The sequence below is a fragment of the Erithacus rubecula genome (assembly GCF_903797595.1).
Source record: "Erithacus rubecula genome assembly, chromosome: 21".
Taxonomy (NCBI): Eukaryota; Metazoa; Chordata; class Aves; order Passeriformes; family Muscicapidae; genus Erithacus; species Erithacus rubecula.
In genome coordinates, this window is record NC_136673.1 from 1,431,799 (window position 1) to 1,459,588 (window position 27,790).

Below are 27,790 nucleotides of genomic sequence, written 5' to 3' on the forward strand. Positions count from 1 at the left end.
AAAGATGAGGTTTAGTACCAGTTAGCAGAGGACCTTCCTGACAGGGCTGGTATCCACCATCTCCCAGATGCTTCAGCAAACTGAACCCTTAGGGTCAGACAGGGCATTTGAGGAAGAATCCAGACTCCTCATTCCCTTGTAAACAGAGAAGGCTTCCTTTGCTCACGTCACAAAGACCTTTTGACCTCCTAACATAGCAGATCACTGCTTTCAGCCAAAAATGGCTGGCTCTTATCATCCCAGGGTATTAGTGAATGGAGATGTTTTACAGATGCTTACGTGCTGGTGAGTCAGTCTGTTACAGCCAGTACAATCTGTGACAACTAGAATGTTAAGCATCCCTTCTTTTATTTAAAGGCTGGTTTCCTTTGTATTTCCTACATGTATAGAAACCCCCAGAGTTCTTCCAGGTAATGTTTCATTCCAGGATACAGATGCCCTGGATACTCTGATCTTAGACTCTATGCAGTTGATCTTATGTCTCCAAATCCAGTTCCTGGCCTATCACCCTACTAGCCCACACTCACACAGCTTTCCTGTGGCATTTGAGCCCTGAACTCCTGCTGCACACTCCCTGTCCAGCTCAGTCCTGCCCTGTCATCCTGGAATCCTGCAGCTAGGCAGCAGTGCAGCAGCTCAGCATGAGCCAAGCAGAGGGATGTGACTGCAGGTGCCCTTTCCCAGGTTACCTGAATAACCAGGCAGGCAGAGGCACAGGAAGCCATTGACCAGGTCCTGGCAGAGCCCTCCGTTCTGGCAGGGCTGTGACTCACACTCGTTGATGTTGGTAAAGCAGGTCTCCCCTGGGAAGAGAAAACACAAACACACCTCTGAAGTGCACTTGTGCAACACTGAAACACAAATGGCAACTGCAGTCATAAGTGTTTTCACTTATTTTCTTTCACCTACAAATGCCAAAGAATTCATTGAAGTCTAACACTTCTCTGCAGGCACTGGCACACAAACACCAGCACGGAACAATGGGGACAAATTAAGTATTAAATTATTTTCCAGTGTCAAACACTGGCAAGATCAGAACTTCTGAACCATTCTCATCTGTGCAACAGTGGACCAAACCATACTTCTCTCATAAAATAAAGTATTATTGTTTATGCCTTCTCACTAGGGAATTTCCCCAGCTGTTAAATCTAGCATTTTACACATATCTCCATTCCATGGAAAGGCTGATATTACAGTGGAACATCCACAGAGCTTCTAGCTCCAAGAGCTCCATACCAAGAAACTCCTCTTGTCCCACTCTGATTATACAGTTGCTGCCACAAGAGTAGTCTTACCAAGAAAACACCTAGAACAGTAATCTGTGACTCCAGGGAATCAGCCTCCTCTGATGAGGAATTTCAGAGATGTCCCTAGGGATGAATCCTGTCATATGCATGAGAGACTGACAGAGGGAAAACACCCTGGCACCTGCATACCCAGAGGGCATTCATGGCAGCAAGGGGAAGTGCACAGGCTGTTGCCTCAGCATGGAGACAGGCCTGGACAAGGGATGACATTCAGCTGTCTGCAATGGGAGCAGAAGCACATTCCTGATGCATCAGGCTGGCAGCCCCTCTGAAGCAGCTGTCCTGAAGAGATTTCTGTTGCAGAGATAACACGGCTCCGTTCCCACCTCCTCAAACAGCAGCAGCAGCAGCAGCAGCCCGTGCAGACAGGATGGACACTTGCTGTGCAGCTCACCTGTGAAGCCTGGCTGGCACTGGCACAGGAAGCCAGCTGCTTGGCTGTAGCTGAAGTTGCTGGGGAAGTGGGGCTGTGTCCCGTAGTGGGCTGGGTTGGAGCGCTGCAGGCACAGGCCCCCGTTGTGACAGGGCTCTGCCTCACACTCATCCACATCCTCCTCACAGTCCTGCCCGGTGTAACCTGCAGTGAAACACTGCTGTCAGCATCCTGCACAATGCACTGCAGCTCAGCTCCCAAATGCTGTGGCTCACTCAAAGGAGGGAAAAACACCCCCAAAACTGCAGCTCATCTAGCAGGAGTCCCTGGGCCCTTTACTTTCTCCACTATGTCAAATACAGGAGCCAAAATCATCAATTTGCAGGAAAGCATCGCCTCATGATAGAGGAGCTCATGATGGAAAATGGCAGAAAACAAAGAAAGCTTCATGGTTGAAAATCAGGGTGATTTTTGCAGGTCAGTTGGATTTTGGGATGACCTGGAAAGGGCAGCAGTGCAGCCTCACCATTCCAGACTACGAAAACTCACATGGGGCCATGCAGTATGACCATGAATTCTCTACTTCTTCAGCACAGCAATCAAGCACACACTGTCCATGGCCGTGTGCCCGCACACCCCAGGAGCAGAGAGCCCCCAGCCCACCTGGCCAGCAGGCACAGCTGTAGCCCTTGGTCCCCTCCAGGCATGTGGCACTGTTGTGGCAGGGGTCTGAGGCACACTCCAGGATGTCCAGCTCGCAGTGGGTGCCCTCGAAGCCGGTGTCACTGCAGTCACAACGGTAGCTGTGGGCACCAAACACAGCAAGGCATCAGCTCTGCCTTGGGCAGCAAAGCCCTGAGTGAGGAACAAGCAAAGAGCTCAGCTGTCAGTGCCCACACCCACTTGTGTTCACACCTTACCCATGGAAAGGTAAATTCAGACACTGAAATGTTCTCAGCAGTTGCCTGTGCTGTTCATGCTCTGCAAACCACTTCTCTGTGTTTGTTCCTCCCTTCCTTTAAGCACCCCTGGAGTTCTGCTGCTGGGAAGGGGATTCTCCCTTATTGCCACAAATCACTGTTACTGCCACTCAATGTACAAAACACTAAATCCAATTCCCCCCACAGCTTTCTGCTCTGATTTTCACAGGCTGCACTGAGTAGACCTTCAGATCAGTCCTGATGTCTAATTGCCCCCCACCACTGGTTTCTCACCTGTTAATGAGGTCATGACATGTGCCATTGCTCTGGCATGGCTGGCTCTCACATTCATTGATGTCCACCTCACACTGGGCTCCTTGATAACCTGGTGCACAGGTGCAGGTGTAGAACCCAACATGATCATTGCACACAGCCCCGTTCTGGCAAGGGTCTGAAGCACACTCATCTATTTCAGTATCACAGTTCACACCTTAGTTAAAAAAAACCAGAAAAATATCTGTGTTACAAATCCACAAAAGTGTATATGTGCTGCCTGGAATTCTGAGATGAAATCACAGGAGTCATCTTGTTATCAACTCCAGCTGGCTACCAGAGTGATCTCTACCTGCTTCTCCAAAAATAAATTCCATTTATTTCAATTGCTTGTAACTTGCTTTTTGATAACCAGGGAAAAAGCACTAAAGTAGTGCAAAACACTGGCTACGGTGATACCTGATATTAGGAAGTTATTTCATTGGGAAATGCTATTAAAAATACAAGGTTGTATTAAAAATACAACTCCACCCCTGGTCACAGCCAGTACCACCTGATTGGTACAAAGTCCCAACCTGCCTGACAGAACAAGATCTCATGAAAGATTTCTATGCAATTATCTGTATGCCACCCCTTTGAGCTGCCTGTGGCCTGGCATCACCTCCAAACCTTACTCATTATAGTGGCACCAATCAATCCATCTAATCTGCCCTCCTTGGCGAAGGCTCCCTACAGAGTGGGCATGGCCATCCTAATCCTGGTGGAATGTGGGCCCCCTAATCTGGTTCAAACCCCTCAATACCCACACAAAACTTCCTTCACCCAAATTCCAGCTGCAAGCACCAGGAAACAACCTGGCCTTTCCAGTCAATGGTGCTCAAAACCTCTGGTTGAAGAACTAAATACCAAGGCCAAGCCTCATGTTTGACATCAGAATAACTGGAAGCACAACAAACTCCTCCAGCTGCCTGGGTCACTTTATCACTCCTTTGGCAGGGAATCCCATAATCCTGAATTGAGGATTCAGCATAAAGATAAAAAAAGAAACTGATTTGCAAAGACAGAATTATGCTTGATACTCAAAATCACCAGTAACCTTAAGGCCCACATAGTGATTCTGTTCTGTTTCTCCTTCATCTCTTCATTTTTATCAGAGAGTGAGTCAGCATCAGGGGCTACATTCCTGATGTTGTAACTTCTCATTCCACTGGTAATCAGCAGCATTCCTACACAGCAACCCAACTCCTCAAACACTTCAGTCTGTGAATAGGAGGAAGGCTGAGAAAGTTCATGTGCGAGGTGGTACCAGGCAGACACGGACACATTCCAGCCCATTGCACTCCGATAAGCAGGGCTGGGGAAGGAGGCCCCCCTGCCTCCCTCACAGATAACTCACAGGTGTGGATTCCTCTCTGAGTCACCACTAGCACAGATGCACAAAAGAGAAACACTTAAATCATACGCCAAATAAACATTTGCCAGGCACAAAAGAATTGGACATCTCCAGCTAAAAGACACTTTTTTCCAAAAGACAAGAACCTCCCTTGGAAAAATCCTGCTGGACAGGACAAAGGTTGGCAAAGCTAAGCTATACCTGGGAACACTAAGTACCCATTTCCTGATGATAAACATCTTTTATGCCATCTCCCTTAATTTCATGCTGAGAACTAATCCCAGCTACCCTGTGTCGTGTTCCAGTCTCAGAGCCCCGTCTCTCAACACCGACACCACAGATGGAATTCACGGCCTCAGGCAGTGCCTGCTGCAGCCTTGCAGCCCCACGGAGGGGCGGTGCAGCTGCCGGCCCGCAGCCCCGCGGCCGTACCTGCGTAGCCGGGCGCACAGCGGCACTCGTAGCGGTCCATGTGGTTGAGGCAGGTGCCGTGGTTGCGGCAGGGCCGGGAGGCGCACTCGTCGATGTCGATCTCGCAGTTGGAGCCCTGGAAGCCGGGCACGCAGAAGCAGCTGTACTGGCCCGCGCTGTCCCTGCAGATGGCCCCGTTGCGGCACGGCCCCGAGGCGCACTCGTCGATGTCGTCCCCGCAGGTGGCGCCGCCGAAGCCGGGCGGGCAGAGGCAGCGGAAGCCGCCCGCCGCCTGCACGCACGTGCCGTTGTTCAGGCAGGGCTGCCCGGAGCACTCGGAGCTCTCTGCCCCGCAGCCCGGCGCGCCCGGGCCCGGCTGGCACCTGCAGCTGTACCCGGCTGCCGTATCTGCACACTGCAACGGCTCTGGGCAAGGGCTGCTCTCGCACTCGTCAGCACCATCACAGGCAGCACCTGCAGCGCCAGCTGGACACATACATTCATATTCCAGCAGTCCTAGACTCGGGGAGCAGCTCATGTGGGCAGGACATTCATGCTTAGTGCAAGCATCATAGAGGAGTTCACAGTTTATGCCCATGTAGGCTACAGGCTCCACAGGGCAGATGCACTGGTAACCCGCTTCCAAATCCTCACAGCTCCCCCCATTCTCACATGGGGACGAGGAACAGCCACTGCCATTTTCAGAGTACGAAGTTCCTGATAAGAAAAGAGACTTTTTGTTAGTTGGCATTTGTAGCGGTAAAGAAAAAAGTTCTGCCAATCCCGACATACAGCTCAGGGACTGCCCACCTAAATTCCACACTCAAAAGGGCTGTGCTAGCCAGGAGATGAGCATGATACTGGAGAATCAAACATTTTCTACAAAGAAGACAACAGTCCTTCATTTAGTGGCAATCAGGAATTTCTTGCCAAATTGGGTAACCAGGAACCTGGTTTTCTAAGAGACAGGCACAATCCAACTATTTTACATGTGCTTATTCATCCATGAGTCACTTTGAGAGCAGTGACACATATCACCTTAAATCCATTCACAAGATTAACTTAGTGTAAAATTCCATGACCCCTTTCACTGGCAGGGCACAGCATTTGTGCCTGGAAATCCAGAGAGGCAGGGTGAGTTCATTTGCTGCAGCTCTGTATGTTCCAGCTGCTCCTACTGAGGACACAATTTTTTTCTCAGCTAATCCAGAAGTGATTTGAAGATGCCCCCATAAATAACCCAAGGCAAACTCCAAATGGGCACATTTCACAGAGTCTCTGATTACATCAGGCAGCTCAGGTTGATAACCACTGACCCTCACCCTCTCCTCATGTTAGACATGTAAATTTACACAGCAGGACATTTTTAGCAAGGAAGAGCAGAGCCTGCTGAGATCACTGTGCTGATGGCATTTTGGATCGATACCTGCTGGGCCAAAACACCAGTTTAACAACCAGATACCAGGAACTAATGCTGAGACAGTTTCTCCTAAATCTGGGAGCATTTGGATGTGATCAGTGAATTCACACTGAGCCACAATGCCTTGCTGTCCCCACCCAGGCAGTGTTTAAAAGGCTCTTGCCCCATTAAGCAACTCCACCATCCGGAAATGTGATGGGACGTGCCCACTGAACTGCAAATTTAGTTCAGATAAATGAGATTATGTGGATATACGACATTAAAAAAGAAAAAAAATGCTCAACGTAGGTATTTCAAAATGGAGCAGAACAGAATAATAGGAGGAATATTAATTCTTTTCCAAGAGAAATTTTAAATTTACTTTGTGAGACAAGTGGCAGATTGGGCAAAGGGCAGGACAGCCCAGGGGGCAGGAGATAACGGCCTTTATGTCAGAATTAGGATAAATTTCCTGGATTCAATGCCACAATTAAGCACCTTCCAAAAGACGTAAACCAACCAAAAATAAAATAAAGGGACAAAGGCAGTGGAAACAGAGAACTTTGCCTTCCACAAAGGCAGCAGTCATTAGCACCTCATCCCACTGTGGCCTTCTGAGATCAGAGCTTTTCATTCAGTCAATTCCAAGATAAATCAGAGAGAAGCTGTGTGGTAGAGATATCCCAGCCTGATTCCTGCATAAGTGTTATGAAACATCCAAACTTGGAAATAACTGCAAACAACTACACAGCAGATGTTTGGAAAATGTCTATGAAAAATGGTCTGAAAGCAGAGATAAAGCTCATCAAGGAGCAAATGATATCTGAGAAATTGTTACTGGTGTGACAATCCAGACTTCCCTGGTGTTGGAAGTCAAGCCATGACTCAAAGCCTTTGGGCAAGCAGCTCTTCACCATTTCTGCTGCCCTCTCTATGCAGCTGTGGCCCAGGTAGAGACAGGCCTCAACCCCTGAAAAGCTGCTGCTGGAGAGAGGGCAGGACCCCAAACCCCTGCAGCTCCCTCAGCCCTCCCTGCTCCATGAGGAATGGGCTTCACCCTGCCATGCTCTAGGGATCACACACCTCAGCATGGCTCCCAGCCCTGCCACTGGTGCCAGCACTGTCCTGGCCCCATCTTGGTCCCCTGTGCCTCGCTCTGGGGCACTTTATCCACCCCCAGTAGTGAATCTGTGCCAGTGCTGCTCTATCAGCTCTGCCCCTCAGCTCCTTTGTACCTGAAGGTGGAGGCACACACTTCAGGGCCTGAGAGGGATTTATAGGAGACTTTGGTTTACAAAAGGCTGCCCCTGCCCTGACCTCCCCCAAATTCCTCCCACCAAAGACTGTAGTGTTTCTAAGTCTTCTTTTAAGAGGCGGTGCTGCTGGGGGAGGGAGGGTGCTCAGGGATTTAGGCAGCCCTTTCTCTTCCCAGCATCATCTCCATGGCCCACCCCTCCCTTCCCCTCTCATGTGATGCTGGGGAGAGCTGCTGAGCCCTGCACTGTCCAGCAATCCCATTATTCTGCCATCAACCCTTTTATTCTCAGATTCCCAGTCAGGCAGAAAACAAGGATGACGGAATCTGCCTGGAATCTCTGTGGCAATTAGAGTGGAAGCCCAGGAAACTATTGCAAAGAGCTTTACCAGGCAGCAGATATGAGCCTTTGTAGGCTTAATGAGTAACCAGCCCCAGCCTGCACTTCCCAGAGGCCAGGAGCTCAGTTTAGGACAAAAAAGGAGCAGGGCCTGCTGCATGTTGGGAAGGAGCTGCAGCACACTCCATCTGCAAAGAAATTCCCATTTCCACAGAATCCCCAGGCATTGCTGGCACAGCCAGGCTGAGTCACTGCCAGGGCTCATGGGTGGCTTTCTGCTTCCATGAGAAGAACACAGAAAAAATGCTTTTCCAAATAAAGCTAAACATCAAAGCCCTTTTTCTATTTTCTGTCTTTCCCAAAGTTCTTTCATAACAGACACACCTTTTTGTACCTCCTCTGGCTTGGTCCATCATCCAGCCCAACTAGAGACAACACAAAGCTTCACTAAGAAGTGCAAAGGCCTTCTTGGCTACCAAAGTCAGCAGTGAAGGAACAGGGAGAACTCTGGTCTGCTCAAAACTCACTGTGACCATGAACAATAGCACTGGTTAATACATGTACTTCAGCAGGACAGCTGTGGAGGAAAATGTTCCTTTTCTGGAGCAGATATCCTGAAGTAACACAGCACTGCTCACAGGACATGCATGGAGCAGGCTGAGGACACTGCAGTGTAAATCACAAGAAATGAAACTTATCTAAATAACTGCAAATTATTCTGTGAAGTGCAGCTGGCAAACTCCCCCACGTGTTTGACTGACTCAGTGGAGGCTTCAGGCACAGTAACAGCACCAACCCCAAATGGTATCACACTCTCCCCTGTATCCAGCAGCCTGTACTGATATGGAATATTTCCCAGGGGGCAAAACATGCCCCTGTGTGAATATATTCTAACCCTAATACTCCTTCCATGGCTGTGCTGAACATCTGCCTTAACAAAGAGCACATCTGATGTTTTCAGTTCTGATTTTGCTCTTTTCAACCATCAGTTCTAGGGCATACACTTACTGCTCTCAGTTTTGGAATAGATTAATATATGAATGTGAATAGCACATGAATATGCACCAAACTCTAGTAAGAAAAATGAATAAATTAGCTTTTCCTGCTGCACAGTATAAGAACCATGAAGACATATAGTTCAAACCATGCTGTTTCATGAACCAGTAAAAATCAGGTCCAGAAAATCACTGAATGACAAGAGTTCATAGTTTTTCACCAAAGTAGTTGTTGCTGGATTAACAATGACATTCAGAAGTTTTCCTTTATGTTTCACAAGAGAAATACAAATTAGTGATATTTGTAAGGGGGGAAAAAAACATTACAAGTGTATTACAGACATACCATCCTGCAAGCCTATGCTGAATTGAAACTGGAGGAGACCACAGCTCTTTGAAGAATAGTTCCAGGCATTTAGGGGTGGATTAGGAGGAACTTCAAAGGCTTCCAGAGTCTCATATAAAGCATTCATTGAGCTCTGTCAGGACAGGGCTGGTTTTACACTTTAAAGGTAGCTGACAAAGACTTTCCCTAAACGATGAGGTTTGTGACCTTTTGTAACACTTCCAGGCAAACAAGCTGCATTACCAGGCTCTGTTTTAATAATTGACTTTATTAATCTTATACTATATACCTGTACTATGTGATCTTGTCAAAGTTGCAATAAAAAACCAGAAATTAATAAGAATTTAGGCAATTACTTCTGTGATTGGAGATGCTGTTTTTGCATTATTCACTAGCTTCTATTTTGGGGGTTTGTTTTCTCAAAGTCTTGAGTAACTCTGATAGAGGATGGATGTTGTCAATCTGCAGACACTTCTGACCTTGTGGAAGCTGCTCAGTGCTGCACTGATAACCACCTTAAATGATCTTAATGATCACTTAAAATTCCAGCAGGGAAGAGGCATCATAACCACAGCCACAGCTCCCAGAAGAGTCAGGCTGTCAGAATGTTATTTCCTAGTTTAGCAAAACTGAATATGAGCTTGGACAAGCCAGATCCACTTCAAGTGGAAATAAGCTTCCTTTGGATGTTTTTCACCTGCTCTGCTCACTACAACAACTGAAAAATCCCAATTTACAACCAAGAGGTGAGAACAGCAGGATTCCCAGAGCACCACAGGCCCCAGCTGCACCACAACAATAAGGGAGCTTGAGGGAAATCCCCTTTCCAAAAGCACCACTGGTCAAACCCCAGCCTGGGGCAATTCTCACCATCAGGCTGTGCTCCTGCTGCTCATCCCAGCATACTTCCCACTAGAAAAAAGATCCTAAGGCCAAGGGTAGAAAGGCAGAGATCCCTTCCACCAGAAGGGATACAGAGCAACACAACTATTAAATAAACTCTGAATAAAGGAATGGAGAGTTAGGTCTCCATGACAACAGGGAGGCATGTGCTTATATTAGTAAATCCCTGCTGACCTCTGCTGATCTTTTCCTATCCTGGTCAGTGTAAAGGATTAGTGAAAGGGGACACACTTTGGCCTGTTCCCAGGATCCACACAAGCAGAAAGGGAAATGGACAGGCTTGAAAAGAGGCTTTCATATTCACCCTCTCTATCCACCACCCCTGCTCATTTTGGAAGGACAGCTAAGGAGGAGAATTGCAGGGAAAAACCAAATCCTTCAGGAAGCACCTTCCACATACCTGTTCAGGGAGGGTACAAGGCCTCTTCAGGTGGCTGCACACATCCCTCGGGCTTTACAAGCCCCATTTCTTTCTTGACACAAAGAGACCAAAACTTTTCTATCCAGACCTGGGCTGAGAATCTGCTCTGAGTAACACCAGCACCAGAATCTGTCTGAGACTGCTGATGAGCTCAAGATGTGATAATAATTGGCAGTGATATTTCACCTAGCCGAAAATATTTCTTAACCTCTATTCCCTGTCTGGTTTAACACAGTAGTGGCACTTGTGACAGCTGCTTTAATAGCAGGCTTTCCCATTTAGCCTTAGAAAAGGGGATGTGGGAATGGGAAACCCTCCAAAATACCAATGTTTGATCACAATTACTAAGCCCCTGGGCTGCAGCAGCTTCCCACCACCCAGCTCTGCTGCAGTAACTTGGTGACTCTGGGGCCCCGAGTCAAGTCCTTCCTCCCCATTTTCAAAAGGGATAAAGGATTCTGAGATACATCTGCTGGCTGAAACTAAACATTGTTGTTACTGTCCCAGGTTATCAGCTTATCAGATCTGATAATTTAAGTGAAGCAGGACATGACACTATGACCAAAAAACCCCAATCCTGAAAATAAAGTTTAGCTAATCTAAAAGCAATGTTGGCAATCAGCAGGCAGGACTTCTAAGACAATACTGAATAAATGGCCTGACAAAATGCCAGGGATCCCAGCAATGCCAAGAGTGTCTTTTGGAAAAGTCAGTTTTTAAGAAAGCGCCTCACTATTCATGACTTTGATGTCTCTTGAAGGGTTTTGGTAGGTTAAACACACAAACCCAGTGTCCCAGCCAAATGCCATCTTGGATTCCAGCTTTAAGACACCTCCTCAGTCCCTGCACACAGGCCAGATTACAATTTTACCCAGATACTGAGTGTCCATCACTTCTCAGACTGCTTCTGACATGGTTTCTCTTTGTCACAGGAGACCAACAAATTCCACATCACATTTGCACATGAGGTTTTTGGTGTGACAGTTTTTCATGCCAGATATATGTACACAGTCTACTGGTGTAAAACATTTATATAGAATTTACAAAGGCCTAGACCTAGACTTTCATTCATTCAGCCACAAGAAGTGTGGCTCAGGTTCTTCTTGTGAAATATGCAGAATATTTACCCCCTCAAAGAAGGAGGATGGTGATTCTTGGCTCTCTGACCCCCAGCTTGCCCAGTGAATTGCTAAAAGGTGCCCAACTGTGGGCACCAATCCACAGGGCCAACATCATGGCTCAGGGCATTAACAGCACTGGTCAGAAACACTACTTCAGGGAATTGAACTGATTCTTACCACACAACAAGAAGCCAGCTGGTTTGTGTTCATTACCTGCTGCTGTTTCACTGCAGATTTGAAGGTGTAACTCCTATTAGCAGGCTTCTTGAACCAGGAGGAAGACAGGAGCTATGAATCCCTGGTTTATGACAGCACTGAATATATTGCCACAGTAACTCTTTGATCTCCTCTGCTCAGGACACCCCAGTATTTTCCCTTAATCAACACTCCTCCAAGCTGACCTTCTTGTTTTCCAATTCTCTGATCTCTCAGCCATTTCCACAGATCAAACACTGGGGCAGAGGCTTTCCTGTGTATTCAGTTCAGAGCGAGTCACAGGCTTTAATTTCCAATTCTTATTTAAATACACTGACAATGAACAAAACAGCTGGAAAGGTTGGTTTTGTTTGTTCCCCAGTTTTGAAGTAAGTCTTAAACTGTCCCTGTGTCCCAGCTAATCTCAAGAGCTGGCATTAGAGCTGATAGCAAAAAAGGTTTGTCTTGCACATGCTTTCCCTCAGCAGGCGTCCAAAGCATCTTCCAGGCCAAAGGTATGTGAATTCCTGTGTCTGCTGATGGCACAGAATCTCTTTAAAAGACAAGGAATCAGCTGGGAGCTCTTCTATTGTGTTCCCATTACACAGGGAGCAGTAAAAGCAGAGCCTGCACAGTTGCCCCTCTGGGGTTTCTTTTATAAACAACTGGAGATAGTGAGGATCTGCCTGCAGGATGCTCTGATGGGTACAGATTGCACCAGGCCATCTGCATTCTCAGAATTTCCACAAACATTTTGAACAAGTAGTTAGGCACTCTCTGCTTCAATGACATTTAGACCCAGTCAATTAGAAACAAAAAAACCATGTGATATGGTTTAAAAGGGCAAAGAAAGATATTTCTTTATGGCCTTAAAACCTACAAGCGCTACCTAAATAGTGCCATTCACTCCAGTTAAAATCTGGCAGAATTTCCCTCACAAAACAGGAGTAGGTGGAAAGACTATGAAAATCAGCACTTCCCTCGAGCTCTGCTGGCTGCAACAAAAGTCATCCACCTGCACTCAAAAAACCTCCACCTTCTCACTAAATCAGTGCTCCAGAGAAGAGCTTTCTCCAGGAGTGAAAAGCCACAAGAGCAGTGGCACAAAGGCCCTGAGCACAGCCCAGCCTGGCAGCCACATGGGGAGATCCTTCCATGCGACCCGCCTGCCTGTGCCCAGCACAAAGCACCAGAATCCTTCCCACTCCAAACCAGTAGCTATGGTTACCAGATACAAAAGACAGTCCTGCTGCTTCCCCGTGGCCAGAGGAATTCCAGGCACTTGGAGCAAACACCCCAGACAAAGAGGCTGGTACAAGCAAGAGAAAGAAAGGAAGAAAAAAAAACAGCTACAAAAATCACAACGTATTTTGACTTTCACATTCATGATCTGAGGTGGTCAGAGCAACAGAAATCTTGGAAGGCTTCAGAAGGAAAAAAAGAAACTGTTGGGGAGTCACAGGAAAAGCTGACAACTTTCTCCAAATCTCAAAAATGACATGAACATCACCTACTAACGCAAGGAAACGCCAAGTGCCGTGCTCAGCAGAGAAAAGGCTCTGACTGTATTTTCTCAATGTTCTCCATATTTTACATCCATTTCTTCACATCACGGGCCACACCTGTCCTTGCATAGTGGAAACCAAACCTGCCTTGCACCTCCAGGTACCCGGCCTGGCAGTGCCGAGGGCAGGACAAGGAGACCAGTTCAATCCCAATCATACTTTCCAGTAAAAGGCTGGACGTGTTCCTGACATGACCTTATAATCCCCAGATGACTAAAACAGATGTCTAGGCCCAGCAGATCTCTAAGCACCTATTCCAGAAGAAATAGAGACACCTATTTTTCAGGAAACATAAGATATTGTAAACAAGGGTGACAATGGAACCCAAAGACACGGGTCTAGGGAACTTGGAGAATCCCACTGCACTCAAGTAGATTCTTTGGCTATAAAATAAGTTTCCAGTGTGGAAAACAAAGCAAAACAACCACCCCCCCCCCCCCCCCACCTGTGTGATAGACTCTTTTGTTACCTCATTGCTTCTTGCACTTTGAGGGTGGATCTGCTTTTTTAAAAAGTTTCTAAGTGGAGACACTCCTGTACTGTGATCTCCCTCCATATTTTGTACCAGATGTGTTTGGCACTACACTCCCCTGAGTACCATCCTCCTGTGCCCAGATGTATTTCTAGAGCATATAGCGTGGAAATAAAGGTCTGTGCTTATTCTGTGTGGGCACAACCAAAATATTTCGACCTTTCCAATGGAGAAAATGGTTACTATGATAGCTGAATACTTAATTACACGAAACTTAATTACTTTTAATTCTTGTGAATAAACGCATGCCTACACGTGCACACGGAAAAAGACGAAAAGAGACAATAAATAAATAGAAGGGAAAACATGTCTAGGATTAAATGCCTGTTCATCTTCCAGACAAAAGTTTTCAGGCTACAAATCTAACTGTAAGATGCCAGTTTGTTCAATACAAGGGCAGGTCACAGATTTGATCCAAAGTTACTGCATAGTAGCTGGGTAAGAATCAGGCATAGAAGACAAAAACTTACCCCAAAACAAGAGGAAAAGTGGCAGCAGGAGAGCAGCACTGTACGACCTGGAGGTAGTTTTCTTTAATTCCATGACAAGTGTAAGAGTGGCCGTCCTAAACCCCTCCGGGGAGAGACACGAGCTGGAGCCCAGCAAGCCCCTCCTGTGGGCACATCACGGTGCGGGGCGGGCTCTCCTTCCTCTCTTCTCCTGTCCCCGGGCCGAAACAGCACCGAGCCCGCGGACAGAGCACCGCAGCCCCCGGACAGAGCCCAGGGAGAGACCGGGGACCGAGCCCCGCAGCGCCTGGACAGAGCCCAGGGACAGAGCCCAGGGACAGAGCCCCCCGGGCCGAGCCCCGCAGCGCCTGGACAGAGCCCAGGGACAGAGCCCAGGGACAGAGCCCCCCGGGCCGAGCCCCGCAGCCCCTCAGCCCCGGGCGGAGCGGGAGCCCGCAAAGCCCGCCTGGATCGCGCGGAGCGGACTGCGCTCTGCGCCGCGCCCCTCCCAGCGCCCCGAACACACCTGGGCTCGGCCCCTCACCGGCACTGCGCTCCCGCTGCGGCACCGGGCTGATCGGAGCGTGCGAGCTTCTGCTACGGGGCGTGTTTACAAACTACACTATGGCATCCAACAGAGAAAACTGAGAGAAACTGCTTTGTTCAAAGAGAAATATGGCAAAAGCACTCTGTTAACCCCAAAAAGCAGAGTTAGTCCATATTGGTCTTTACTACTGTCTCATCCTGAGGAGGGTGATCCCACAGGAAGGGTGAACTCACAAAATGTACAGGAACCTCTTCCCAATTGAGGAACAGTTACAGAGATCAACAGAGGTGCAAAACACAGGCACCAAATCACACCACCTTTAGACACGTGGGGTCAGTTTTAGAAGTGGAAAAAGTTATCAGTGTGTATTGTTTAATGATAGTAACTGGAAAAAGACAGCCCACACGCAGCTGAGATCTACTAAGTCTCTCAAAATCCACATCACAATTGGATTAAACTAACTGTAATGAGAATTAAGTGCATTGCCTCACCCTTCACTAACAACTAAAAATAGAGCACAGGTAAGATGCCAGACAAATGCCTAGTTTAAACAAGAAATATGCAAGATAGCAAAGAATTGGTGCAGACAGACCTAGGCTGCACATGAAGAAAAGAGGAGCAGTCTGACAGTGAGTAATCTGCATTATCCCAGCAGCCTTGCTGGGCAGCAGAGGCTGGTGGGATTTGTGCATGGAAATGGGATAGTTTCTGCAGGGTTTTACCTTAGTACAGAAGCAGAACAGCCAAGCAAGAGCCTTTCCACCACCCAGACTCTGCAGTTCAGGAGCAAATGGTTCATCTCACTGTCCTGCCTTGGAATGCTCCAAAGATGATATATCATGTGTTATCAACCTTATCTGGACCACCCTGCCCCCTCTTTCATCTCTGGTGTCCTCAGTCTGTTTTCTCAAGATCAGCCTCAGTATTAGTTTCTTGCCAGTTACCACAACCATCTGGAACTCATTTCTGTCTCCTTAAACTCTGGTTTTGCTGTCAGGGGATGGAACCAAATGCGTGCAGAATCTTTCTGCTCAGAACATTTTTGCCTCACCTGTGTGAATTATGCTCTCAACAATCCACCTTTTCCAAATCCCAACAAATACATATGAATCATTGCACAATTAACATGGTAACAAAGCACCATTCTTAGCCAGGAACTGCTGTAAGTCCAGTCGTGCAACACTTCACATCACCTGGAAAACACACCTAATCCATGGTAATTTATGGCTTCTAGGACTACCTGAAGGACCTACTCAGCTCCCATGAAACAGAATGGGTATGGCAAAGCCCCACACACAGAAAGTGGAGGTTGTCCCTCAGAAGCTGAGGTCCTGTGCAGCCCTGCTGATCCTGCTGTGCTGTGTGGCCTATCACACCCCAAACCCTGGACAGAGCCATGGCAGAGTCTGGCACACTAGCCAGACTAAGGTAAGAGAAGAACACATCCAACTTCCTTATAATAATCAAAACACCTTAATCCACTATCTACCTGTGAGGACATTAGAATGTAATTTTATCAATGTTCATGGTTGCAATTTTATGAGATTTTGCCAATATAAACAGCAAACCATTCCTGTGCTGGACCCCAGGGCATACAAAAGCCAAAGTGGGTATTAACCAGCTTAGTCCAATTAAAGGACCCCAATGCAGCTCTGTTAAGGCCCTGATTTGTTAGGCTTGACTACATTTCCAAAGGAGCACAATTGGGTGGATTTGTTATCTAAAACATAAGCTCCAAGTCCTTAGTCATCCTTGCTAAAGCCTTCCCCAAACTGGTCATGGTTTGTGCTACCTCCGCACCGCGCCGTCCAACGTCACCATAATCTGCTCTTTAACATAGCATTAAAACTCGAGCCAAAGGACACAGCTGCTTTCCTTGGTGTAACACTCATTATGAGAGATTTAAGGACAGCATAACAGCGAGGCTTCTATTCTCAGCCTGAAGCAGGAGCCCTCGCAAGCCGGAAATGCATGCCATGGAAATGGGGCAGCAGTGGGCAAGCTGGATTAGAGGAAAAAGGAGAAAGTAGGTCTGGGGTACTCAGCAGAACCTTCCTGTCCACTTATTCTGTATATATATTATATATATATATTCTTATTTATACTTTTCTGTACACTCATCACAAAACAATCCTATACATCTTTCTACAAAATGTTCAGAGAGAACCATACACCAAAGTACCTCAGTGAAAGTCTGCTTTTCATTCAAAGAACAATGTACACTTGCATGAGTTGCACAATCTTTCCTCACACAGGGCTTAAAATAATCCTAATACTGCAGATTGGATACTGGAGACGTGTGACAGGTTGGTAAATATCAGTGCTACAAATAAAGCCATTCCTCTGTCACGTGCAGACTGGACCTGCCCCAGAGGACAGAGCCTCACCTGCCCTCCTCACCATCCTGGAAATACTGGGCACAAATCAATTTTACTGAATTGAACAGTGGAAGCCAACAGCATCAGTCGTGATTTTTTCCCCATCTTTAGGAAGTAGGCACAACATTAAACAAAGCAGTCCATACTAACAGTGGCTGCAGGCTTGGAAGTTGAGTCAGTAAAGAGAAAACCTTCCAGTTCCACTAAAACTGAGCCAAACATGACTGCCTCCATACACTCTCCTGTTTTCTGACAGTGCTGAAAAGTGCCAGGAATATTTCTTAAAACTTCAAGTTTTGCAATTTCAAGCCTCCAGACTCCCAGGCCAATTCTGCACACTGAAATGTTTTAATACAATTTGGTGCTGTAACACTCAAGAGCTCCCCAGAGTCCAACCTCTAACTGGAAACTGGCTCTCTCCTGCTGCCCTCAACAGGCACTGTCCCCACTCTCCCATCAGCCCACTAGATGTCCCTTCTGCACTGCCAAAGTCACCAAAGGCCTTTGTGTGAAAGCGGGAGAGCTGGAAAGAAATGAATGTTACAGCAGCTCTGGGGAACCAGAGCAACTGGACACATCCTGAACTGCTGCAGGACTGTGCCAGCAGCACCCTGGACACTGCAGGACCTATTGCAACATCCCCACAGCAGAGAAGACAAGGCAGAGTTTGGGCTCTGAGCCAGAACTTTAAAGTTGCTATTAAAACCTGGCAAAATCACACAAAATCTGCAGTCTTGAGACATCCTAATTGCATTTTTAAGACACAATAAATTTTGTTTCCTATCATTGCTAATCAGAACTGCTGGCAAGCAAATCATGCTGCCTGATAAATGCCAGAGTCTGAGCCTGTGGCATTGGTCACTCCTGGGCAGTGGCAGTGGGAAAAGTGGGCTGCCAAAGCACAGCAGGAGGGCTGCTGGCTGGGCACTGGTGAGCAGAGTGCTGGCACAGCCTCGCTTTCCTGGAGCACAATCATCAATTTCAGATAAAATTGCAGTGCTGAGGAAGAGGAGGACAAGGGGAGAATGATCATGTTTGCCTGAGGTGTGATATCACCTCCTCTGCCTTGCATTGGCTGCTTGTTCAGAGATCTTCATGACAGGCCTCACCCTAAAAAAAAGCAAATTGTAAGGATCATAACAAAGATACCCAGCATGTGCACAGCACCCAGGCCTTCCTCTCCAACAGATAAACCATTCCAACACACACAGATGAGGCTGTGGTGAACAGAGGGCCACACTCCTGCTAAGTTATCTCCCAAGGAAGTCACAGAAGTCAGGCTCTGACCATGGATGTACCCTTTGATCTATGTGAGACCCCGCTGGACTGCTGCAGGTCAACTTCATGCCCTTTGATCCTCTTCCCTGCTTCCAGCTGCCTGCTGGAGGTGAATCCCTTCCAAGGGGCCTCTCTGGCAGATGGGAAGATGAGAATGTTGATCACCTAACAGGAGGCAGCCAAAACTGTGTGAAAAGGGTCTCAGGCAAGATTTTCTGCAGTAAAATGTTACAGCAGGAAGGATGTGCCCAATACATCGCCAGGATCTGAGGGTGTTTTGGAGGCGTGTTGACTACCGAGAGCCCTTTTCGCAGCTGATTTTGTCACAGACGATCCGAGGAGTTTGTGAACAGCCGCTTCCCAGCGCGGCTCGGGAGGCTCGGCGCCGCTGGAGGGCAGGGCTGTGCTCCCAGCCCCAAGGCAGCTGCAGAGGTGGCACCGGCAGGGTTTGCTGCACTGCCAGAACCCTGGAGCCAGCCTGGGCTTCAGGGGAAACCAAAGGGACCCGCACCGGGAGCAGGAGGGGGGAGGCGCCCAGCAGCACAGCCCGGCTGGAGGAACCTCCTCCTGCTGAAATCCTGATTCCGGGAAGGCCAGACAGGAGTGGGAGAACAGGAAAATTTGGAGCTGGAAAACAAACACATCCAGTGTGAGCTGTGAGCTCTGGAGATGAGTGTAGCCACAAAGTCCTGTCTGACATCTAACTCTGCTATGGAAATGACCCCTTTGCATACTGCTTAAAATCAGCAAGCTCTGCCTCATTTTCCTTCCAGCTGCAGTCTGCTTTCCCTCACAGACTTCAGGCACAGTCTGCTCAGTAACGAGGCCTCTGGGAAAACTGGACATTGTCACCACAGTAGGTGGCAGGAAGCAAAATGGATGTAGATCCTAAATGTGCCAAATGTTGAGGAATGAGTAATGTTCTCCAAGACGCCAAAGATGTGGGGCTCACTTTTGTGTATTTGCACCTTAATGAACACTAAACACTTCCATTATCTCCAAATCTAATCCAGGTAACTAAAGACAGATTTGTCTGTACAAGGCAAGGGGCGACTGTAAAGGAACAGTCCCACATTCAGTTTCCTGACTCAAAGGTGGGGATATTGTCCAGTACTTTCAGTATCCTGGGCTGGCACACTCCTCCCTTTCTAGGAAATACTAGAAATAATAGAAAAATACCAAAAGCACTCTTTCACAGCAGTATTAGCATCATTACTTCACTCTTTGAAGCTCCCATGTGAATCAATAGTTTCTATTCACAAGTGCCCCAGAACAATGGCCCTACCTGAAGTGGGTGTGCACAAGTTGCTGGATCTGCTCTCACCTGGATGAGAGGCTCTGGCAGGGATTACCACAGCAGACTCTGCCATTTTGCTGGGATGCTAAATCCTGGTGTCCCCATCACCAGCCATTTGTCAGATTGCTTCATAAGCTTCTATGAATGACCAATAAAAATCTCCACGTAAGTGTTAACATCATTCAAGCTTGTTCTCATGGTCTCCAAATGAGTATTTTGTTTGCTTCTACTTGCAGAACCAGAGCAGAGACAAGGGCTTCAGCACTTCCCTCTGCCCTGAGGGAAGCTCTGTTCCACTCCTCTTAGCCAGCATGCTTTATGCACATTTTCTACTTCATGTCTCACAACAGCAGGCAAACTGAACTCCTGCTGGGCTTCTGTCAGAGGAGATATTGATCTGCAGCACAAATGCTTGGAACTCTTGCTCTGCTAACTGGTGTGCTGAATGTGCACAGAAGTTCATCAATATGTCTGAAACAAAATCTGCACAATGGCTTTGGAGAAAAAAAACCAAAAAACCAACCAAAAATCACACAACCCGACGAGGTTGTATACAAATATTCAAGTGGATGGATCTAGAAACTTCCCAAGAAGTGGTAAAAGCACCATGAAGCACCACTTCATCTGGTTTAGAACTTTCAGTAATAGCAAGAATAAGCACCAAAGCATCTCTTATGAGACACACATAAGGCTTCTTATGAAGCTGTATACAAAATATTGAAGTGGAAGAATATAGAATCCTCCCAAGAACTATGGGAGAAAACATAAAAAGAATTATAATACTTGAAATCAACTATTTAATGCCAATCCAGCCTTGCCATTCACCAATTATATGTATCATTTCTGGAAAGAAACATAACTGACAGCTTATTGGAACACTATCCATTTTATCCCCAAGAAACTTCACTGCCTCTGAGCCAACTTTATATATACCCCAGTAAGAAGCAGCATCTTGTATATTTAAAGAAGTTTTCCATGCCAAGGCCAGTGTGTCAGCACCATTTGTTATGCTTGAATGCTTTATGAGACAGAAGTCACAAACCTGACAATTTAACTCTCATTAGCTTTGGGACTGACTCCATATGCCAGCCTAGCTACACTCTGGGCAAATTATGACCCTTTTTGCTTCCAACTCAGCTTTAGGTCCCCATCTATTACAGGACTTGAGCAAAATTTCCTTTGCTGTCTCTGGGAGCAGAAGGGAACCAAAGTACAGATGGCTGAGCTTCCCAGAACTACAGAGAGCAGCAGAAGCTCAGCTTTGTTCTGCAGTGTCCCAATTGATCTGTGGCTCCTTGGCTCTGCTAACCCACACCTGCAGTGAGGCACTGGAAGGTCAGGAGAGCCCATCAGTGATTTTCAAAGAAAACCTTTGGCTGAAGCTTTAAACTCCATTTGATCCAAACCCTTTTTTAGTGCATGACTCTGAACCAGGGTGCTTAGCATATTTCTGCCAGTCTCCCTTCACAGGAGGTCACTATGGCAAGCATGCTGGAGAAAATAGAATCCAAGAAGCAAGGAAATCTATTTGGGGTGTGTATGTGTGTGTCTGTGTGTGTTCTGAGAAAATGACAAACCACTGCCACCTGTAAAATATGAGACTAAGCGATTTCTGCCTCCTGTAAAGCTTGCTAAAACACAGGTTCCTTGGACTTCTGCATTTCCTTTGATTCAGGCCAGACAATGGAAATTAATCAGTGCCCAGTACCCAGTATTTCTGAGATTTCATGGCTTCCTTCCATTTAAGAAGGCAAAAAGTCGACTTGTATAGGCTGTTGCAACATTTCCCCTTTTAACTTGAGGAGTCATACAGATATATTTCCCTGTAATCTTGAACGAGCAAATGATTATTTGTAATTTTTTTTTTTTGTTAGTCAAAGTTAATCCTAAGTAATCTTCAAGATTGCACATTACAATCTGAATGAACCTCTTATTAAAGAAACTAAATTTTGGGAGAGCAGCAATGACAAAATAAAAGGAACAAAAACGCAGGGGAGAAAGGCAGGAGTGGCAGCACATTATGTTTCCTCTTGAAACAGTTTCTTCCCATTTGTAAGAGGTTACATCCTTCAAAGAGGATTTGAAAACAGTGAGTCCCACTCCTGGCTATTAACTTCCACACTGATACATACTTAGCTCCAATTTCCTTGTTTCTTTTCCCTCCTAACTTAACCCCATTGCCAGGATCTGTTACAATGAGAAAGCTGACTTTGTATTCCCACCAGCCAATATCCACAGAGTTAGTGCTGCAGTCAAAGCTCCAGTCCATCCTCATTCCATGACTTTAGAGCTCCTAATCCTCTGTTACATCAGCCATAAGGACAGTGATTTGTTGAATCTGCCCAGCAGACTCTTGTCTTTTTCTATTGCTTTGCAGAGATGGTGCTTCCATTACAGCACATGCTGGAGGGCTGCTGGAATCTCACTGCTAGGTCAGAACTGGCCCCTACAATGTAGGAACTAAATAACTGATCTGGGCAGTAACACAGAGGAATTGCCACAGCAGCAGTGGACACAATGCTTCCAGTTCATTCATCCATCTCCAGCTGAAATGGAGCTTCCAGGGGTGAAATGAGGTCAAAACAAAGTAAAAGGGAAGTGGAATCTGTCCAACAATAAAGCAGGTGTCAACATCCGCTGCACAGAGCCTGACCAAGGACAACACGGTCATTCTCTGTTAGCTGTGCTGGGATGTTGGGAATTTTGAGCAGATGTTAATAGGATGAATACATACCAGTCGTACAGTCTCAGAATAATAATGCCTGTGAATGCCAAAAGCATATTGATCTTCTGAAGTGCATAGTCAGAGCATCTAATGGCTCTAGAGAGAGCAGGGAAACACTCAGAAGGGGAAGGGAAATAAAAAAAAAGAAAAAAGAAGATAAGATATTTCAGATTGGAGAGTTGTATCAGCTAAAAGAGCCTTGGGGCACACAGGGATGTTAAACTGCTGCTGCAGACACATTCTGAGGGACACAAGAACACACAGTTCATGCACAGGAATGGAAGAATGAATTTACAGAACCTGTATAACTATAACAGGTCTAAACCACTTATTCTAGGTAGAATATTAGAACCAGTAAGAACCTTAAGAGGAAAATAAATGTCTACTGTACTGTCTGGATGGACCAGAACTGTGGAAAAAGAAAAGCTAACACCAGTGACACAGAGAATGCAGATACTGTTCAAAAGAAATTCAAAGGGAAATTCTATTTTAATGACCTCAGCTGTTATTAGTGATGCAGATCAGGGCTTTGTTCTAAAAGGAAATTTCATCGCTAACCTGTGGTGTCTTTTTCAAGTGGGAGACATTGAAAGCTCCTTTTTACACCAGGGCTGTGTAACTGAAAAATTCAATTCATTCTCTTTGCTTTGATATCTGTTTAGTTCAGCACTACACACACTGTCAAAAGCCAAATGTTATCCTCCACTGCACCTGAGGGCCACAGTGGTCCAGTGGCATATGCTCCACAGAAGTGATCCAGTGTCTTCACTCTCTCACAAAGACATGCAGCTCTTTGAGGGAGGACAAGACTCCAGCACAACAGGACTGCAAATCATCAGTTTGGTCAGAGGGGTTTTTCTTTTTTATGAGCTACAAACCAGAACAAAATACACTAACAGAGACATCCTTGTAAAGTTCACTCCCAGCATAAGAGCATATCAGAATTCTAGCAGTTCTGGTCAATAGTACTATATATCCCCTGAACCACTAAGGACATTATGCAAACACACTGAAGGGATGAGAAAAGATTCCAGTTATCCTGAGCTTCCCACTCTCTGACCACAAAACCACACTCTCACATCAAATGGGGAATGCAACTCCAGGGACATTTTAATCCTACACCCCTATTCTAATTAATAATCCTACTTTATCAATATTTGATGGAGTGTTATTGTGTCTGCTCTGGCCATTTCACTTTTCAGAGAATGCTCTGAATCACCCTGCTTGGTAGCAATGCAAGAGCAATGTGCTCCTTTGAATTCAGGACAGACTGGAACTCCCCAGGCAGTGTCTCTGCAGAGGGTCCTGCTCCAGGAGCAGCCTGTGGGATGGACTGGCAGCTGTAGCATCTGCAACTGAGCATCAGCTGATGCACACAGATCCATTGACTCAGCCTTAACGACCCCTTCCTGTCACACCACACTTTTTCCCACCTGCAGGCTTTTACTGCATTATTCAATGTATCATAAATGCAACTATCAATTAATGTACAGTAAAGGAGCAGAGAAGCAGATGAATTAATCCCAGTTCAAAGGTTGGGAATAATGGCTATTCATGGGACAATGGGTAACAGAGTGTCAGAAGAAGCCAGACAGATCCCTAATTACTCTGTGCCTTCTACACTTAGCATCTCACTCAAAGCCCAAAGAAGCAATTAAAGACAGCTAACAATTACAGGAGGCTTTGGTTCAGACCAATGGAGAACCTGCCCCTAGGGAGTTCTGTCCTTCCACATTCCAGCATGTTGTGATGGTCATGAGATTGTCAAAGGTTACAAAATCTATATAGACAGAAAATAAGTCCTAAATAACAGCTGTCCAGTCAGTCAAAACCACTGGATCATGCAAGCTTTGAGGGAAATTTTATGTTATTTCTTCTGTCTTTAGAGAGAAGAAAAGATGTGATGGCATTATCTTTTCACAGCAATGATACAAGCACAGAACAGCAAACAGATGGAGGTGTCATAACAAAGTGTGAAACAGAAAAAAGAAAAAAGTAAGAGCCCCTCTGCTTGAGATCCTTGTGCTGTGAAATCCTGTTTGTAGTGACCTGTCAGGAAAATGCCTCAATTACTACAGGCTGGGATAAGCACAGGTACTAAACCTCAGAGACAGAGGGTCTGACAGCCCCTGAGGATGGGCTGGGGATCCTCACCATGAAGCAGGGCAGGGTGTGGCACTGGGCAGGGTGAGGGCTGCAGCAGCAGCACAGCAAATTCCATGGAAGCAGCCCTGGAATTCAACTGCTTGCAGGAGTATTCGTGCAAATTCTGAGTAGTGGAGCTCCTGAGAGGTACCAAATGACAGAATATTGCTTTGGGTTGTTTGTTTCCAGGAGGAGGAAAAAAAAAGGGAAAAGTACAGAGAAACATCCCAAAAGTGGAAGGAACTAAATGTTGTCAAGATAAAATAGAAAAGGCTTAATAGAGTCTATCAAAAACTATGTATCCCTGTCACAACACATGCTATCAAGTTTAACCCAGCAGTGTGGATTTTGAAGGACACTGTTTCATCTATAAAAGGTTTGGAGATGTTACAATTTAGTTTTTTTGCCAGGAGATACTTCATTAAAATTGCTGTAAACAGTAACTTGTTCAAGAAAAGAAGAGGCTCTTCCTGCCAAGAGCTTTAAAGGACGTTAGCCTTCAATTCTGTTTTTGAAGAATGTTTCAGATATTGATTTCTACCTCATACTCAACATAAGTTATGTTTTCTTCGCAGTTCTGGTGCTCAGAGCAGAAAGCAGCAACATTTTCCTAAATCTCCTGAATCTTTAAATAGATCTTTTCTAACACCATGTTCTCTGATCAGATTTTCCCAATACTTCTCCAGCAGCTGTAGCAAACCAAAGTATTTGGCAATACTGAATTACTCAAAGAAATCTGAGCCTTCTCTCTGTTCATGGGTCTCCCTCAGGGCCCTGAGTGGGTTGCAATAGCTCAGACAGTTGCTGTAAATAGCTTGGATCCAAACACTCTACTTGATGGTGATTAAATATATAAAATGTTACACATCCAATGTTTGAAATGCAAAAACCCAGGGCACCTCAGCAATATTTCTACACAGAGCAATTACAGCATTGGAAGTACTGGAAATATCACCATGTGATTCAGTCACAAACTATTGATCTAAAGAGAAGGAATCTAGAACAGAAAGGAACAGGGAGAAAGTTCAAGATGTATGAGTGATGCTTTTCCTTTCAATTCCACGTGTAAGCCAGTCATTATTGCAGATCTGTATGAGAAAACTGAGAAGCTGTACACCCTCAGCTGCCACACAGACACTATTCCTAGGAAGGATGATAGTCCAGGCCACTCAAGGCAGAGATTTTTTGCTGCTACTGTGAGATCTGTACCCTTCAAAGTTAGGAGTTTTTACTTTGAAAAGGCTGTACTTTACAAAGATGTTGCTAACAGAGGAAGTGGATAATGATACTGCAAATTAATTAGACTTTGCAATACAGTTATACTTTTTTCTAACAGAATACTAATCCTGACAGTTGGCACTGATTAGTATTTTGGAAGTGGTTCTCAGGAGCTGCTGACTCACTGGGCCATGGTCCCCACTGCTTCAACAAACTACAGAAACAGGCAAAGCAGAAACATAGACAGGGCAAAACCCATCTATGGCTCATCAAGGAATTTAAATACATGAAAGAAAGTGTGGCTTTATAGTCCCTCAATTATGCATTGCATCTGAATTATGTATGGAGCAGAGGGCATGCAGGAACTCTGGTGGAAGGAAGCAGCCCTGTGCACTGGAACTTGCTCCCCGGGATAAGACATGAGTGCTCTGCACCAGCCTCTCTCCAGTTTCATGGAGTCATTCCCAGACATTTTGCACACCCATTCTCACTGCAAGGAGCTGTCTCATCCTGCTCAGCAATCCCTGCTGCCCCCTCAGAGCAGCACATTTCCATTGCTGGAGAGCAAACACTTCCTCTGGATCCTGCTGTGCTCTTATTTAGCCTGAGTACTCTTTGAGAATAAAGTAATCCATAGGTACTTTAAACCTATAAAACCTAACTTACTTAATGTCAAGTGTTTAAACACAGATCATGCCTTTTGTATCACTCAATGCTTTGTAATGTATGGCATTTGTCTATCTGCAGTTTTACAATTGTTGACTGTTTTTGCTGCTATAAGTCAATATTTACACCTTCACCATTTTTGTCAGGCACAGACATTAATCGCCTCTTATAATGTCATATAACCTGTAAGGTCTCTTGGAAACAAATGCCAACTTTAATCATTGTATCATTAGTCAACAACAACCATTACCCCAAGTTCTCCCCTTGCTACTTATACTGGATCTATAACAAATGTACACATACACAAATCATGCAAAAGTACAAAAACTCCACCTTCAGTCCTTACTTCCATTCTCTTCTTCCCATTTGCTCTTGTTTACTATTTTTCATTTAAAATGCACAGCTGTGTATTATACACAAATAAACAGACTATTTAGGGAAGCAATAGTGGATAAATGATTAATCCTCTGAGACAGTTTTACAGGTTGCTCTGTCCTTATGCATTTCCATAGCCAGACATCAACAAAGAACATCCCTCCACCTCCACCCCACCTCCTCCTTAGACTGTGCCTTGCACCGGGCAAAACACTAAACCCTGCTCCCTGAAGCAAATTTCGTGCAGAAAACAGACACTGTCTACTTCAGATACAGTCCCACACACCGGCTGACGTTTGGTTTGTGCAGGGAAAGCTTCTGCAGCTCCAGGTGTGGTTGTGCAGAAGGAATATGGGTGCTTTTGTCTTTCCCCGAGGCACAATGACCTTCCCCTGAGCCAGCCCGGCACTGAGCTGCAGCTGCCACACGGGGGCAGAGGCTGAGAGCAGCCACCACAGCGCTGCTTCCCAGCAATGCACCAGCAATGCTCATCCTCTGCTCAAGGTGACTCTCACGATGATTTCTTGTCTCCTCATTAATTACTATACATATTTATAGACAAATTAAAGACTCAACAAACGTTTATTCAATTAATCGCTTTGAGTTTTAGTGGAACAAACAGTATCAAACCAATTCATCAGCTCAGGAGCTTATGAGAATTTAATACAATTTAATTTTTTCTGTTCCCTCTGTGGTATCATGTCTCACACAAGAGTTAAAACACCAAACACTGGCAGAGTTCTTTGTAACAGAAGGAGCATAAGAAATTTTGAACTATCAAATTTTTGCTTCAACTCACAATGAAGAGAAAATTGATTTGATGCAATAATCAAGTTAGGCTTGCTTCGACCCCCCTCTCCCAAAGACAGGGTGTTTAATCTTTGAGTATTTAGCTGGTAATTCAGTTACCAGCTTATTGAGAGCAACAACAAAGACAGTGTATGGTACTCCCTGTGATTTGGA

At 45.9% G+C, this 27,790-nt stretch overlaps 1 protein-coding gene across 6 annotated transcripts in view; it reads right to left on the reverse strand.

The window, feature by feature from the left end:
- The window catches only part of CRB2 (crumbs cell polarity complex component 2), a 53,911-nt gene that overhangs the window by 16,392 nt on the left and 9,729 nt on the right, over nucleotides 1–27,790 (reverse strand). For 3 of the 6 annotated variants that reach the window (XM_079324486.1, XM_079324489.1, XM_079324490.1), the window contains 5 exons: nucleotides 4,699–5,394; nucleotides 2,895–3,090; nucleotides 2,344–2,483; nucleotides 1,702–1,884; nucleotides 690–803 (listed from right to left, as the gene is read on the reverse strand). In XM_079324486.1, the coding sequence (XP_079180612.1) occupies nucleotides 690–803; nucleotides 1,702–1,884; nucleotides 2,344–2,483; nucleotides 2,895–3,090; nucleotides 4,699–5,394 (1,329 nt within the window). Of the gene's footprint in view, nucleotides 1–689; nucleotides 804–1,701; nucleotides 1,885–2,343; nucleotides 2,484–2,894; nucleotides 3,091–4,698; nucleotides 5,395–5,487; nucleotides 5,691–14,219; nucleotides 14,445–27,790 lie in introns of those variants that run through there. The other 3 variants (XM_079324488.1, XM_079324487.1, XM_079324491.1) reach the window with 2 other exon arrangements.